At 44.3% G+C, this 15,306-nt stretch overlaps 1 protein-coding gene across 2 annotated transcripts in view; it reads left to right on the top strand.

The window, feature by feature from the left end:
• The window catches only part of SLC6A11 (solute carrier family 6 member 11), a 276,818-nt gene extending 265,433 nt beyond the window's left edge, over positions 1 to 11,385 (top strand). For both annotated transcript variants that reach the window (XM_074958192.1, XM_074958193.1), the window contains 4 exons: positions 2,579 to 2,681; positions 3,478 to 3,578; positions 4,293 to 4,463; positions 11,171 to 11,385. In XM_074958192.1, the coding sequence (XP_074814293.1) occupies positions 2,579 to 2,681; positions 3,478 to 3,578; positions 4,293 to 4,463; positions 11,171 to 11,323 (528 nt within the window). In that variant the 3' untranslated portion in view covers positions 11,324 to 11,385. The remainder of the gene's footprint in view (positions 1 to 2,578; positions 2,682 to 3,477; positions 3,579 to 4,292; positions 4,464 to 11,170) is intronic.
• The last annotated feature ends 3,921 nt before the right edge of the window (positions 11,386 to 15,306 follow it).

The following is a 15,306-nucleotide window of genomic DNA, read 5'->3' as shown; positions in this document are numbered from 1 at the left end:
TTCACCGTGTTGCATCCCTGATGTAGCCTCTATCCCTCATGGGCTCGGAGATTTTTTGAAATGTTTTGGCATTTCGTCTTTTGGAACATAGTTCTGATAGCACGGATTCCTCTCCCCATACAGCGATCAGATCCAGTACCTCCCGTTCGGTCCATGCTGGAGCTCTTTTTCGATTCTGGGACTGCATGGTCACCTGTGCTGATGAGCTCACCTGGCCAAACAGGAAATGAGATTCAAAAGTTCCCGGGGCTTTTCCTGTACACCTGGCCAGTGCATCCGAGTTCAGAGTGCTGTCCAGAGCGGTCACAATGGTGCACTGTGGGATAGCTCCTGGAGGCCAATACCTCCGAATTGCGTCCACACTAACCCTAATTCGAAACAGCGATGTTGATTTCAGCGCTAATCCCCTCGTTGGGGAGGAGAGCAGAAATCGGTTTTAAGAGCCCTTTATGTCGAAAAAATGGCTTCATTGTGTGGACAGGTGCAGGGTTAATTCAGATTTAACGCTGCTAAATCCAACATAAACTCACAGTGTAGACCAGGCCATAAAAGAGCAACACTCCAATACGGAATCTACAGAACCTGAACCACCAAAAAGGAAAATCAACCTTCTGTTGGTTGCATCTGACTCAGATGATGAAAGTGAACATGTGTCAGTCTGCACTGCTTTGGATCATTATTGAGCAGAACCCATCATCAGCATGGATATATGTCCTCTAGAATGGTGGCTGAAGCCATATGTGGCATATGTATCTTTAACGCATCTGATGTAAATATCTTGTGACACTGGCTACAACAGTGCCATTCCCTATTCCCACTTTCAGGTGACATTGTAAACAAGAAGCGGGCAGCATTACCTCCTGCAAATGAAAACAAACGTATTTGTCTGGGTGACTGAACAAGAAGTAGGACTGAGTGGACTTGTAGGCTCTAAATTTTTACATTGTTTTATTTTTGAATGCATATTTTTGTACATAATTATACATTTGTAAGTTCAACTTTCATGATAAAGAGATTGCACTACAGTACTTGTATGAGGTGAATTGAAAAACACAATTTCTTTTGTTTTTATAGGACAAATATGTGTCATCAAAAATAAATATAATGTGAGCATTGTACACGGTGTTCTGTGTTGTAATTGAAATCAATATATTTGAAAATGTGGAAAACATCCAAAAATATTTAAATAAATGGTATTTTATTGTTTAACAGTGCGATTAATCATGATTAATTTTTTAAATCACTTGACAGCCCTAATTTCCACTTAGTTGAATTCAACCTGAATTCACGAATAGTTTTGCAGCCTCAAAAATGTATTTTTCAGCAAAAATATTATTTGCCAAAAAATATTGTCCCAGCAATAGTAGAGAGAGGGGGTTACAAAAAACAAAAGAGCCTTTGTTCTGAGAGGATGAGGAGGAATAGCTTAGTTGTAAGGGATCATGGAGCACAAGGTGACCACTTCAGAGAAGGAAAAATTACAGGCAGGCTAGTGAATTTTACTTCTTTGTGCCATGTTAGCTTGGCACAGTTGTACTGCATACTTCAGCTAATCAGGGAGGACCATTTAAAGGGATGTTATGCATGGATTGCATGCAATGCTTAATTTGTAATGAAAGAGGTGCTGGGGCTCAAGCAATTCTTTTACATTCATAACTGATGCAGCAAACCCAGAGGTGTCGGGGCTATGAACTGTCAAGCATAGAGGTGCCAGGGTTTGGCCCTGGCACAAATTAAGCCTTGCTTGTATGCCACCAAAGCCCAGAAAAAAACAACTTCTATTGGCTTGTGCTTTGTAGATGCCAAATGAAGATTTTGCTGAAGTTGGACCCTCTTTGCCTGTCACGCTCTATTTCTGCAATGTTCATATTATTTAGGAAGCTCTATTTTAAAACCATTAGAAAAGCCGCTTTTCATTTGAAAGGGAAAGAAATTAAACAAAAGCCTACCAGTACGTCACCATTAATTAATTGATCGTTGTTACATGATAAAGACTTAGATGAGCAAAGCATCTAAAAAATCTTGAGCTAAATGCAAACCTTGTGTAAGTGGGTGCACCTGATTATGAGACCATGTTCCATAGGAGTTACTGTTCTGTGAGTTTTCTCAGGATTTAGCTAATGCTTTTTACACAGTAGTGTAACAGACATTTGAAGAAATCTGCATATTTATGTGCAGGACTTAGGAGATCAAAAGCATTTTCAGTCATTTGAATCTTGGTGCTGCAACAGTGAAGTTGAAAATAGGATGGAATGTGAAGAACATTTCGGAAAAGGATGAAATGTCATGCTCCGTTATTCTAAGTTCAGCTAGAACACAACGTTAATTCTGATGGACCTTGTTCCCGTCTCCCTTCCGCCCCCAAGACATTTACTATCTTAATGCAAATGTGCAGTATTTAACAGGCTAAGAGAGTAGGAGAAAAGAGCCTTCACAATGACAAATCACTGACAAATTATCATCCCTCATTACTGAACGAGAATGACTGTGCAATTAAAATCATATTTGTGCTTTGAAATATTCCCATCAGACCTCCACAGTCTATTTTGGTTGCCCTTTTCTGTCTTTTGTGTTTAAGGGTGGAATGTACGTTTTCCAGCTGTTTGACTCCTATGCAGCCAGTGGAATGTGCCTTCTTTTTGTGGCTATATTTGAATGCATCTGCATAGGCTGGGTTTACGGTGAGTTACTGAAGACTGCTACATTATTGTGTATTTATGGAAGTCATACACTTATGGCCTTAGTTTTAGGACCAGATTTAAAGTGACCTATGGCCCTTGTCACACCATGACAGGGGCCTCCATGGCTCTGCCCTTGTGTCATGGCTCCGCCTCCCATTAGGAGTGGCAGTGGCAGGAGGGGACCTCTCCCGTCCAAAGAGGCAGGAGCAGGGGCAGGGCTTTCTTTCCCTCCGGGGTTCCAGGAGTGGTAGCGGGGGGTCCCCCTCACTCCCTGGCCAGAGAGGCAAAAGTGTCAATAGCAGGGTCCCAGCTCTTGTTTCTGGCTGCCTGCAGACTCAGGCAGACACGGTTGCCTTGGTTGCATGCAAGCCACCTTCTTAAGCTTCTCTTTGCAGCGACAAGGGCTAGAAAAGTACTTTTGTAAAATGAAAGCTGAGGTTCTGATGTCACACGTCCCCAGGACCAGGGGCCTTAGGCATGAGGCTGCACCCTCTATGTCTTAAATGGGCCCTGCTCAGACTGATACTGACCAGAAGCCATTAGGATTTGGCAGCTGGTTGGTCCTTATTTCCCACTGGGCAGACGCATATCCCTGTCACTGCCCTTCCTTTCCAGCCTTGGCATCCCGGTATTCAGGGAGCACACTGAATGTAATGTATGTCCATCCCGGGAAGGGCCTCGTCACAGGCATGTCCCTTCTAACTCTTCTCATTTCCAGGCTAAATAATCCTAGTCTTTGCAATCGCTCACAGAAACATTCTATATTCAGTTTTGGTTTGGTTTTTTTTTTGGGCAGGCAGCAATCGCTTTTATGATAACATTGAAGATATGATCGGGTACAGACCATTGTCATTAATTAAATGGTGTTGGATGGTCCTAACTCCTGGTATTTGTGCTGTAAGTATTAATCTGAATAAATTGGTCGGGAATATGTAGGTTTTCTGCAGATTATTTTTCCAGATGTCTGAGGCTAATGAATTTCAGAAATAGTAAAGTAATTATTATGGCATTTGGCATATATTTTAATTGAAGAAGCTTACAGTAGATTTGGTAAGAATCAATGTTAACTTAATTTTCCCTGTGCACATAATTCTAATGCTTCCCGTAACAGGAAAAAGCAAACTCCTCAGTTGGACATCTGAGATTTGTGCATACAAATATGAGCTTTTTCACATGCAAAAGATTTCACATGCAAAACTGTGGGTGCAAATGTAGAGACTGGCTCAAGACCAGTACTGTTGCCCTTATTTTCTAATAGTGATAGATTTGAAACCATCTTGCTCATTTCTCCTAACACCCTAGATTACCAGACCCAAAACTTAATCTCTGGTCTGCAGTTATGCTTTGCCATCAAAGTGCAAGTTTTATTGTCAAGTGAAAGTTAAATAGGATTTAAACTTGAAAGGTGGCTCGCTTCTGTGGAAGGAACTGAGATGTAAATTATTTGAGATGGACATAAAAAAAGAATATTGGTGTCTGTCTCTCTCTGACTTCAAAGCTTACACTACTTCAGATTCCCGGAGGACAGTAGACTGCCTGTGCAGTAATTTTATTTTTGCCCTAGACAGTGTGGCTTCAAACATACCTAATGTATTTCTCACTTTATTTCAGGGAATCTTCATCTTTTTCCTGGTGAAATATAAGCCTTTGAAATACAACAACGTGTATACGTACCCAGACTGGGGCTATGGGATAGGCTGGATGATGGCCCTCTCATCCATGGTTTGTATTCCTTTGTGGATCTGCATTAAGTTGTGGAAGACAGAGGGAACCATTCTAGAGGTGAGACATATTTTTGGAATGACATTTATTTATGCAGAAGTGGGTAAAGGAGCATGAACCCTTCTCTTCTGATGACTAAGCACAGCTCAGACAAAAAAGGAGCATTCTTCGTGCTATGGTCCACAGATCCATCATAATGGTATGTCCACCTCTTTGCAGGCTGGGGGCAGAAATATATTTGGTGGTCACTGGCTCAAGGGTTATGCCCCATCCCCTGAAGTTCCCTCCAGTTTTCTCTCCCTCCACAGCGGCTGGTGGCTCACTGAGCCCTCCCTGCTGCAGAGCTTGTCTAAGGGAAATCCCAAACTTTATTTCATGTTTTTATACTAACAATTCAGCTCAATAATGTGTCTATCTAATTCCCAGCTGTGTCTGAGGGCTGCATTTGGTTTCAGGGAGATGATCCTGTCAGCTCCGCCTCCCCCTCTGAGGTGTTTGTAGTATCTGGTGCCCTTACGGGCTTTAGGGACAGAGTGATGCTGAAAAAAGCCAGTGACAAAAGGAACAGTGTGTGTTTCCTGCTCCCCATTGTATTGTGTCTCTACTAGGGCAGCTTGGCTGGCTCTGTGGGCAGAGAGCAGTTCTCTCACAGCCAGTCTGGCTGGGGACCCCTTGGCCTCAGCCTGGGGATAATCCTCAGCGCCCGGTTCCCTGCTCACCCACAGGGAGTGCAGCCTGGGGATAATCCTCAGTGCCTGGTTCCCAGCTCACCCGTACGGAGTGCAGCCTGGGGATAATCCTCAGCGCCCGGTTCCCTGCTCACCCACAGGGAGTGCAGCCTGGGGATAATCCTCAGTGCCTGGTTCCCAGCTCACCCGTATGGAGTGCAGCCTGGGGATAATCCTCAGTGCCTGGTTCCCTGCTCACCCGCACAGAGTGCAGCCTGAGGATAATCCTCAGCACCCAGTTCCCTGCTCACCCACACGGAGTGCAGCCTGGGGATAATCCTCAGCGCCCGGTTCCCTGTTCACCCGCACGGAGTGCAGCCTGGGGATAATCCTCAGCGCCTGGTTCCCTGCTCACCCACAGGGAGTGCAGCCTGGGGATAATCCTCAACGCTCGGTTTCCTGCTCACCTGCACGGAGTGCAGCCTGGGGATAATCCTCAACGCTTGGTTCCCTGCTCACCCGCACAGAGTGCAGCACAGCAGATTCATGCAGAATAAAGCAGGCCCTATACTTGTGCTGATTCCTCAGGGTGTTCACACCCTCCCATGTCCTCCAAAGGAAAGTCTTCCTCCTTAGGGGAGGAAGACCAATAGTGCACATCGGCATTAGAGAATCAGACTGTAATATACATTCAAAGAAAGAACAAGAGAAGATTAGACACTTTCAGAGAACAGTGCTCTGTGCATTGTAAACGGCACTTCGGAGGTGTGCTCCTGCCTGAGACAAAGCTGTATGCAGTGGTGAGCTGGAGCCGGTTCCCACCGGTTCGCTGGAACCGGTTGTTAAATTTAGGAGCCCTTTTAGAACCGGTTGTTCCGCGAGGGACAACCGGTTCTAAAAGGGCTTCTAAATTTAACCGGCCAAAAGTGGCGCCTTAGGAGCTGACTGAGCACCCAAGGGGAAAATTTGGTGGGTGCAGAACACCCACCGGCAGCTCCCCACCCCGCCCCGCCCCACCCCACCCGCGGCCCCCGCTCACCTCCGGTCTGCCTCCGCCTCCTCCCCCGACCGTGCCACCGCGCCCTGCTTCTCTGCCGCCCCCCCCAGGCTTCCCCACCCCAGCTCACCTCCACCACGCTTGGCCTGAGCGGGAAGCCACAGCCTGCTTCTTAGCCCTCCCAGGCTTCCCGCCGAACAGCTGATTCGCAGGAAACCGGGGGGTGGAGGGGGCGTGGAGAAGCAGAGCCGGGTGGGGCGTTCAGGGGAGGAGGCGGAGGCGGAGCAGAGGAGAGCTGGGGCCGGGCGGGGGGGGAGCTGCCGGTGGGTGCTCTGCACCCACCAAATTTTCCCCATGGATGCTCCAGCCCCGGAGCACCCATGGAGTCGGCGCCTAAGGCGCCACTTTTGATGTGATCAGTGGGGGAGTGGCCGCTCCCCCTGCTACCCCCCTAGCTACGCTCCCCCACCCCTAGGAGCCAGAGGGACCTGCCGGATGCTTCCTGGGAGCTGCCCCAGGTAAGCATCGCCAGGACTCCCCACTTTGCCCCCCGGCAGGTCCCTCTTGCTCTTAGGGGAGGGGTGGGCACCCACTACGGTGGCCCACGAGACCCTCCTGCCCAGTTCTGGGGGCAGTCAGGGGACAGGGGAGGGGGGTGGATGGGGCAGGAGTCCCAGGGGGCGGGGGTGGGCAACGACCCCCTTGTGGAGTGAGAAGGGAACCAGTTGTTAAGATTTTGGCAGCTCATCACTGGCTATATGTCCCTCCATGCCCCTAAGAGGGTAGAATAATGGGATAGGCATTTCCTGCCACATCTGAAAAACTGGGAAAGTTTAAGGCTGTCATCCCCAGCTGCTGCTGCAGTCATCATTATTGGGCTATAATGCCCAGCTGCTGCTCTGGATAACCAGGCCCTAATGTCGAGATTATTGTTCCCAGCCTGTGTTGAAGGTTGCCTCCACCTCTGCTTCTCCCTCCCCAGCATGTCGCTGTGGACTGATGAGAGGGATAACAACCTGGGGGTGGAAGAACCAGGAGGCAGTAAGGGGATTCTTTCTACCCTGGCCACCATTTTGTAAGTCCAGATGATTCCTTAGTGTGTGCCAGTCAAAATTTACTATCACAGATTGATGTGGTTAGTTTTCCTGGCAATCAGGGACTTGGTGGTTCTAACTGGGAGAGATTGTTATCTGAAAGAGTGGCCTCACGATATGGTAGTTCACATTGGGAGTCAAGTCTAGTCCCCTCCTTTCGGCATGAAAACTCTCTGGGGGCATCAGACCAACAATGAGAAATAAACAACAAATATGAATGGTCTTTGGACACCCTAAGTGCCCCCACCTGCTTTCCCAAGCAGTGCTAACATGGGCAGCCAGTACTACAAGCATGATCCCTTGCAACCTAAAAACTGTATGCTTTAGGGCTTCTCCCTTGAAAGGGGGGAAAAGTGGGATTCAGGTCGGTTTCATTCACATATGTGGGGCATTGTTCCTTGGGATCAGACTCACAGCTATTTTACTGATACAATGGGAAACTTTATAGAGAGCTGAGGCTATTCAGAATAATCAGAAAAGTCAACTTATACTCCTGACTCTTGCCTGAGACTATAGAAAGGAATATACAGGTTGTATGGCAAGTTGAAGCAGTCCATGAACTACTTCTTTGCAAGTGGTAGCTAGAACAAGCACAGGGTCAGCAGCGGCCTTCTGTTGCCTCACCCTGTCAGGGTCAGCATGTCTCTAAACCGGCTGTGTCAAGTTAGCCAGGCATCAATTGGGAGTCTCTCTCAGTCTGAGAGCAAAAGGGTTACTTATAGCTTTGATCAAATAAGGACCTGGTCCATAGAGGTTATCCTATGGAGCTGTGCAAGAATTTCAGGAACCACTTTGCCCCAGTCCCAGTCTCAGCAACCCATGGACAGGAGACACCATCAATGAAATCATCCATCGTCTATTTCAGAACAGAACATTGCAACCCATTCCCGATCCTATTTCTAGACTCAGAGAATCAGAGACAAGCAGAAAAGGACCTGATTTAAAACATCTAAATAACTTCCTCATGAAAGTTTGTCTTCAAAGAATTTCCATTTACCATCCTTGGACAATTCTTATGTTTTGCTGGTGGATGGTAGCCTTTTTCTTTTCCCAACTTTGATCGTTAACTGTTTGATTTTACATGTGCTCCCAGGGTCTCTCCCCAGGATCTTGGTAGTAATAATGTTGACTTTAGGGAAGAAGGAAATTCACATATCACCTCCCAGACAATTTTTACGATCAGGGTTCTGTACAGCTAGAATGCTGAGGCAAAACCCCAGACTGATACCGTTCCTGGAGTATCTTGGATTCAGGACAAACAAACAGACATGTGGTGCCATGAAAGGCAGTAATAGGCCTGGGCAAGAGATGACTATCTTCATGTACAAGGTCTCATCTCAGAAGAATGCTATCAGAAGGTGAAGATATGCATAATGGAAAACAAGTGGTGTTACAGAAACAAAAATCCAATTCTTGGAGCTATTGGGAATTCTGTTCTCATACATAAGCATGCTTCAAAATTTCAGGGTTCATATGATACCTATGCAGTAAATCTGAGTATCACCTTGCCATCTGACTCCATCTCATCTGTTGGCAAAGATCCAGCTCCAGCTGTATATTCTCCCATCCCCCAAATGGTGAATGCAGACAATCAGATTTTTACTTTTTTAAAGGGATCTTCCCAATTCAGTTTTGGGAACGGGTACTAGGAAGAGGGAGCACAGCATCCACCAGCTAGAAGGCAATGATTAACTGAGGTCTGAAATCACTGCTCTGTCCAGGGGTAACAGGCCTATTCTGGTCATGACAGTCAACGTGTCTGAGAGGGTTCTCATAATAATTGGGAAGACCATAATCAGCTCTACCCCAGAGAGAAATTTTCCTGTTTGCGGGGAGTAGTTTCTTATCTCTGTGTGCACTGCCCATCAAGGGGAAGATTAACACCAAGACTTATATGGCAGAAGTCAGATTAACAGAGTGACGGCTACACCCAGAAACATCTCACTCTTTGTAGGTCAGTTTGGTGGGCTGGTGTTTGACCTCTCTGCATCTGGAACAGCAAATTAAGTGTCCTGTGGCCTCTCTGTGTCAGGACTCAAGATGTGAGGTGACATTTGCAAAGCTGGGCAAGATCCCTGCTATATGTCTTCACACCTTTTCCATGACTGCCCAGGAGAATCCAAAAGATGGGAGCGAGTGGCAGTGATACTTACAAAGAGTTATACTGGCTGTGGAGGTTATGGCTTTCAGGCCTGATTAACCTAGCATTGGATCGTTGGATGTTTCTGTCTCACAGAGAAGGTGTACTTTTGCAAAACCCAGTGCTCTTTCCTGGACCAGACAGCTTTACAACATATACTTGGATAAAGAGATTATTGCTGTTGTGCACCCCAAAGAGAAGGCAACAAATAGAACTGATTCTAATGGCTGGTGCAAAGTCCATAGTTTAATACCATGTTAAATCAATGAAATGGAGCCTTGAGTTCCCCCAGGAGGGCTTTATTGTGGGTCATAAGAGTGTCCAAGCAAAAGGGTCAAGTCTCTGTTGAATAATGTTCTCAGTATGTTCAAGAAAAGGTAGCTCTGTACCAATCCCACATGAAATGCTTCCTTACGGCATCAGCCTTATTCTAACAAGATCATAGAGGACGATCATGGAACCCCATTCTACTCCTTACAGCACTATCCAGATTTTACCAAGCAGAAGGTGGTGTTATACTTCCTATCCATTAGAGTAGGCCCCCGATGGCTACTTTTTTTTTTTATTTGAAGTTGGGAGTTTTCACTAACAAGACTGACCCAGCATTGTTCTTTAATTCAGACAGCTAATCTTCATAGCTATCGTAGCATTCATTTCCTAAGTGAATTCAAGAAATATTCCTTCTTTGGTTAAGCATCAAAGTCCAGTCGTTAATAGCACTGACAATCTCAGGGCAAAGAAGTCATGTCTCCTGTACTGAGATCTATTAGATGGTCATTGTTTCACTGAATTCTGTGTATTGATCATCCAATCTTAGCCAATGTCATTTCGTCATTTCCTTTTTTTTTTCGGTGGCAGAAGTCTTCCTCATAGCTTAGTGCTCGGGGGAAGACGGAGGAGAGTTATATACAATCCATCTTGTCTCAGATGTCCATATTTATAGAATAATCCTGCTTCCCTTCCTGGAGCCATACTTAATGAAATCGCATTGTAATGGATCTGGGAATCTTAGCATGCAAAATGTATCCATGCCAACCTGAAAAATGTCCTCTCTTTGAGTAATAAAATCCATCGATCTGGCCCACCCTGAAACAAACGGGTCATTCAGAATAGAGATGGAATTTGACATATCATTAGGTGCGACTTATCATGCTTTGCATTATGAGAAATTGTTGTGCTTTTCCTCAAAGTATATTTAGCACTATCAGTAATTCAGTAAAGCAGATTGGAATTATCTTGGCTGTGGAAACTCTCTCACCTGAAGGCAACTTAGGAGGCAGGGCATTCCTTTGCTGCCAATGAGTGACAGGTCTGACTCTGTCCCAAAGCTGCAAGCAGGCTGAAGTACCATTGTAACCGATCTGTGGACCTTATTTCTTAAAGAAAGGATATTTTTAGGTAAACACAGATACATTTTCAACTGTAGCTTCTGTTCAATATTCAGACTCCCTATGAAAGGCTCTTGCAGATCTGATCTAATACTTTTCTCACTGCATCTTGCTGGACTGCATCAAATTCACCTGCATAAGTGGAGCCTTCATCTTTGTGCTCACCCTCTGCAGAGGAATGAATATTGCACTGCATCTATTGTGAAACTAAGCTTTTGATCAAGCATGTGAGGGTTTGCTGTCATCTTCGAACCCTTGGATTGGAATGCTGTGGAAGCGAGTGGTGTGATGTGTAGCCTGTTACACCGATTAAGTGGTTCACACAGGGTTCCAGTGGAATGAAATGGGCCTGCAGAGAAAAGAGATTCTATAGACATTCCTGCTATGAGGAGATGATGATGATTCTGGCTGCATGCGTGTGTGTTTCTGTCTGAGAGAGAGAGAGAGAGATAATGTCTTCCATTTTCTCCAATGTTTCAGAGATTCAGGAAGCTGGTCATACCTTGCCCAGATCTGAAGATGAGAGGAAAGCTTGGAGCAGGGGCATACGCGGCTACAGTAAATGATTGTGATGCCAAACTGAAAGGCGATGGCAACATTTCAGCCATCACAGAAAAGGAGACACATTTCTGAAAGAACTCTCTTTTTGTGTGTGTTGTTTTTTGTATAAATAAATAAATAAATACTTCACTTAATTATAGAGGCTGCTTGTTTTGCACAAAATTTATTAACCAGTTAATTTTAAAGTGAACATTGTACACTCGTTTTAAATGATTTTTTAATTATTATTATTATTATTATAAGTAATGATTATATAAAAGAAAAAAGAACTAGCATAGTACTGTATGTTAGTGATGACTTGTAATATGGTGATTTCAGTAAATGTTTTATAGACGTTAGAAGGACCTGTATAATGTGCTGTAAAACTTTTCTACTTGGATTTTTGGAAAGCATGGTATTGTATAAATATATCTGTTCTAATCTGTAAGCATTTCAGACCATTTCAGCTACTAATGTATGTCTATAAAGGGGGTCACAATGACCTTTTGTTTATATTGGAGGGAGTTTTGGGGGACTAGTAACTCAGCTGCATCATCTTTCTATCTGAATGTGGGATTGACCCAAAGCCCACTGAAGTCAATGGGAGTTCCTGGAGACATCTAGAGGCTATTTTTTAAAGAGCTCTGAATTGTGTTGTGAAGTGAGTGGTGTCTGATCTCACCTATGCTGCTTCCTGGAACATCTGAAGCTATTCCATGTTGTCTCTGGCTAGCTAAAATTCCCTACATTTTGTTGTACTTCTCCCATTCCCTGAGCTGAAATGTGTTTGTCTTTGCTTGCAAAACAGAAAGGGAGTCCCTAGGACAGTTTCCTTAGCTGGAGAGGATCTGAGGAGAAATGGAACTCATTTTATAGAGATTTCCCCCTTCAGATGAAATCCAGAAATAAATTATGACAATATAGAGCACTTATATGGCTCTTTTAATCTTCAAAGCACTTTTGAAACAGTACTGAACACAACTGGAGCAGTTGGCTCCTTACCTGCACAACAGCCCTGTGAGGTAAGTTATATAGGACATATTTTGCAGATGGGGAAATTGAGACAGGGGATGTGACTTGCCCAAAACTACAAAGGGAGTAGGAACTGCATTTTGAAATGATGATTGGGCCACAGGGGTGTCCAATTAACAGTCCCGAGATCAAACCACTAGACTATCTTGTGCTCTCTCCCTCTGTCAATATTGCAAACACCACTACTATACAATTTCTTTTCCCTCTCCCCTCAGGCTGACAGGATACATCTGACTCAGTGGCTGGGTGGGAAACTGGTGAGTTTACTGTGTCACATAGGCGTGCCTCACCTAATGTGCAAGCAACAGCATAACAGAATATTGGAGCAATGTCACAGCATCTCCTGCTCAGACGGGTTGAAATTCACCCATGCCCGGAAGCCCAGCACAGGGAACTATTAGGGAAAGCTTAACTGGGACTCGTGGTACAGAGGCTTCATGCGAGCCCACTGCACAAGGGTGGATTTCACTCATAGTTTCTAGTTCATTTTAACATTACATAGAGATGTATAGCATAGATTTGACAATTTATTGTGATCTTAAGATAATTTGTATAGCTCCTGTAAGATATTCAGTAGAATCATATATCCTCAAATCAGATTATGTAATCTATATACTTTAATGGCCTTTTTTGCAGGGGCAGGGGGACTGAGAATTGAAGAGAAAACGGTTCTTGTATCAGCCTAAAACTGTAGTCCAAAATTTTTTGTGGGACTGGTGACTTTGGATGCCTTAATTTTTGGGTGCTCAACTAGAGACATCTTAAAGGGGCCTGACTTTCAGAGAGTGCTGAGCACGTACCTTGTGAACATCAGGTTCCTTTAAGAAGCTCCAGCTGGGCAAACAAAAATTGAGGTGGCCAAAATCACTAGTTACTTTTGAAACCCTTGGCTGTGATATTTACTGAAGAGAAATGTCATCAAAATTAAAATTGCAGCTAGAGCTAGTTGTAGAAAATATTGACATGCGTGTCCATCCTACTGCTTGATGTTGGAAATATGTACACCCCAGAGTTCAGAAATTAGTGCCTCTCTGCAGTACTAGCAGGTCATGAGAAACACAGTCTGTCCAGCATCCTTCTCTGATCCTCATTCTTGTTCCCCCACTGAAGGGACCAGACAACTAGCTCATCAAAAACAACCGGCAATCTGTGGGTCACCTTGCCTAGGAAGGCATTCTGTATCTAGCATCTCCAAATGATCCTGTCTAGTCTCTACTCATTTCCTAATAGTGGTGAAGGGTGTAGAAACCCAAGTCCACTGCTTTGCTAGGGCCTGACTCTGCAAACCCTTAATTGTGTAAAGAGTCCTTACTCTCATGAGACCCAATAACTTCAATGGAGCTACTCATGGAAGTCAAGATTACTTATGTGAGTTTGCAAGAGTAACTGTTGAAATGTGCCAGTTTGTAAGTTAGCCACTACACCAACTGTCCATCCCATAGAAATGAGATGATAATTCCAGGTAATTTAGGGTAGCCATTTAAATCAAAGCACATTTCAGGGCTGTTGACTGAGCCATGCATTTTAGCTTGTTAATCCACTTTGGACTGTCATACTCATCCAAATCTCTCTACAGGTACTGTGGAACCTTCCTACTCTGCTGCTACGAACCATTTCACCAATAGCTTTATACACATACATATGGTTCGGCATGGTCTAAAGCATTATACAGTGTTACTAATGTGATGTGCTTGTAAATGTGTGCTTGTAATACCTGACCCATTTAACAATTTACTGATTTGTTTTTTAAGATGTGTGGGGTTGGGGTTTTTTTGTTTCATTTGTTTTTTTGGAGGGGTGGGGGGCAAATTTCCTACTCGTATTTGTGAACTTTTTTTTTAAACAAAATATGAAGGAAAAAAAGCAATTATGTCATAGGGATGACTTTTTTTTTTATATGCAGTAGAAACAATATTGCCCTTTTCTGAGTATTTGCTGTATTATGGAGGAAAAAACAAAACAAAACCCAGAAACCGAACAACCACCAAGGTTTATGTATTGTTTTACACACAAAAAAAATCTATTTGGTATTCGAATGGCACAAAGTTTTGTCTCCTTATTCATTTTTTAAAATTAAAGGAAACGGGCAAAACTGTATCTGATGTCCTTGGTTTATATCAATGTCTCTCACTAGGTATTTATATGGCCCTCAGAATCAGTCACTGATGTATTTTATCCTCACAACACCCCTGTCAGGTATGTGTTTTACAGATGAGACACAAGATTGGTTGACTGACTTGCCCAAACTCACCCAGAAAGTCTGTGGGTGAGTCCAGGTCTCCTTAGTCCCAGTCTTGTGCCCCATCCACTCGATTGTCCTTTCTACTCCAAATATAACTTCCTCTATCCTGAGAATTTTTCCTGCATCACTGTCCCACATTCCTGCTGAGATGATAATTTAGCACAGGCTGATAATTTTGCATGTCAGGCTGATTAAAAGTTCTGATAGATAAGCTGCTCCCCATCCTCAGAGGTTGATATGTTCTGTGCACATATACTGTGCCATGGGCAAGTGTCAAAAGAGTGGGAAGGTTGGGTTGGGTTGGGTAATAACCCACATGGTCAGAGGATTACCTGAATCTTATAGTTATGTTCTGCAAAGCCCAAAAGGTCTGCCTGGACCAGAAATTCCATGGGAACATCCTTTTTGGTGGCTTATGGACACTTACACTTCCAGGCATGGCTGGAAAATGGAAGCGTAAAGCTGCATGAAAATACAGAGAAAACAATGTTGGTTATAGTTCTTTGAATCCTTAAAAGGGGTTGGTTGGGACTCATTTTGAGGGATGGATGCTGAGCCAGCTGTTGGCATTCCTAACCCTGTGGTCTGCACGGATGTGTGGGAGCTAGCAATAGAAATGCTTTTATTTACAAAGAAAAGTCAGTCTCTAGCCCATTTCCTCATGAAGTTGAAAACATAAACCAGTATAAACTATTTACCACAGCTAAAAAGACCAAACAGCTGGGCTCCACACTTGAAGCAAGAGGATGGGTGATGTGCCTAAAGATTTTCTTCCCCAACACTCTTTATGTCAGTTTCCCCA

The sequence above is a fragment of the Natator depressus genome, chromosome 7 (assembly GCF_965152275.1).
Source record: "Natator depressus isolate rNatDep1 chromosome 7, rNatDep2.hap1, whole genome shotgun sequence".
Classification (NCBI taxonomy): Eukaryota; Metazoa; Chordata; order Testudines; family Cheloniidae; genus Natator; species Natator depressus.
The sequence above is the reverse complement of the archived record's forward strand: the minus strand, read 5'-3'. Positions and strand labels throughout refer to the sequence as shown.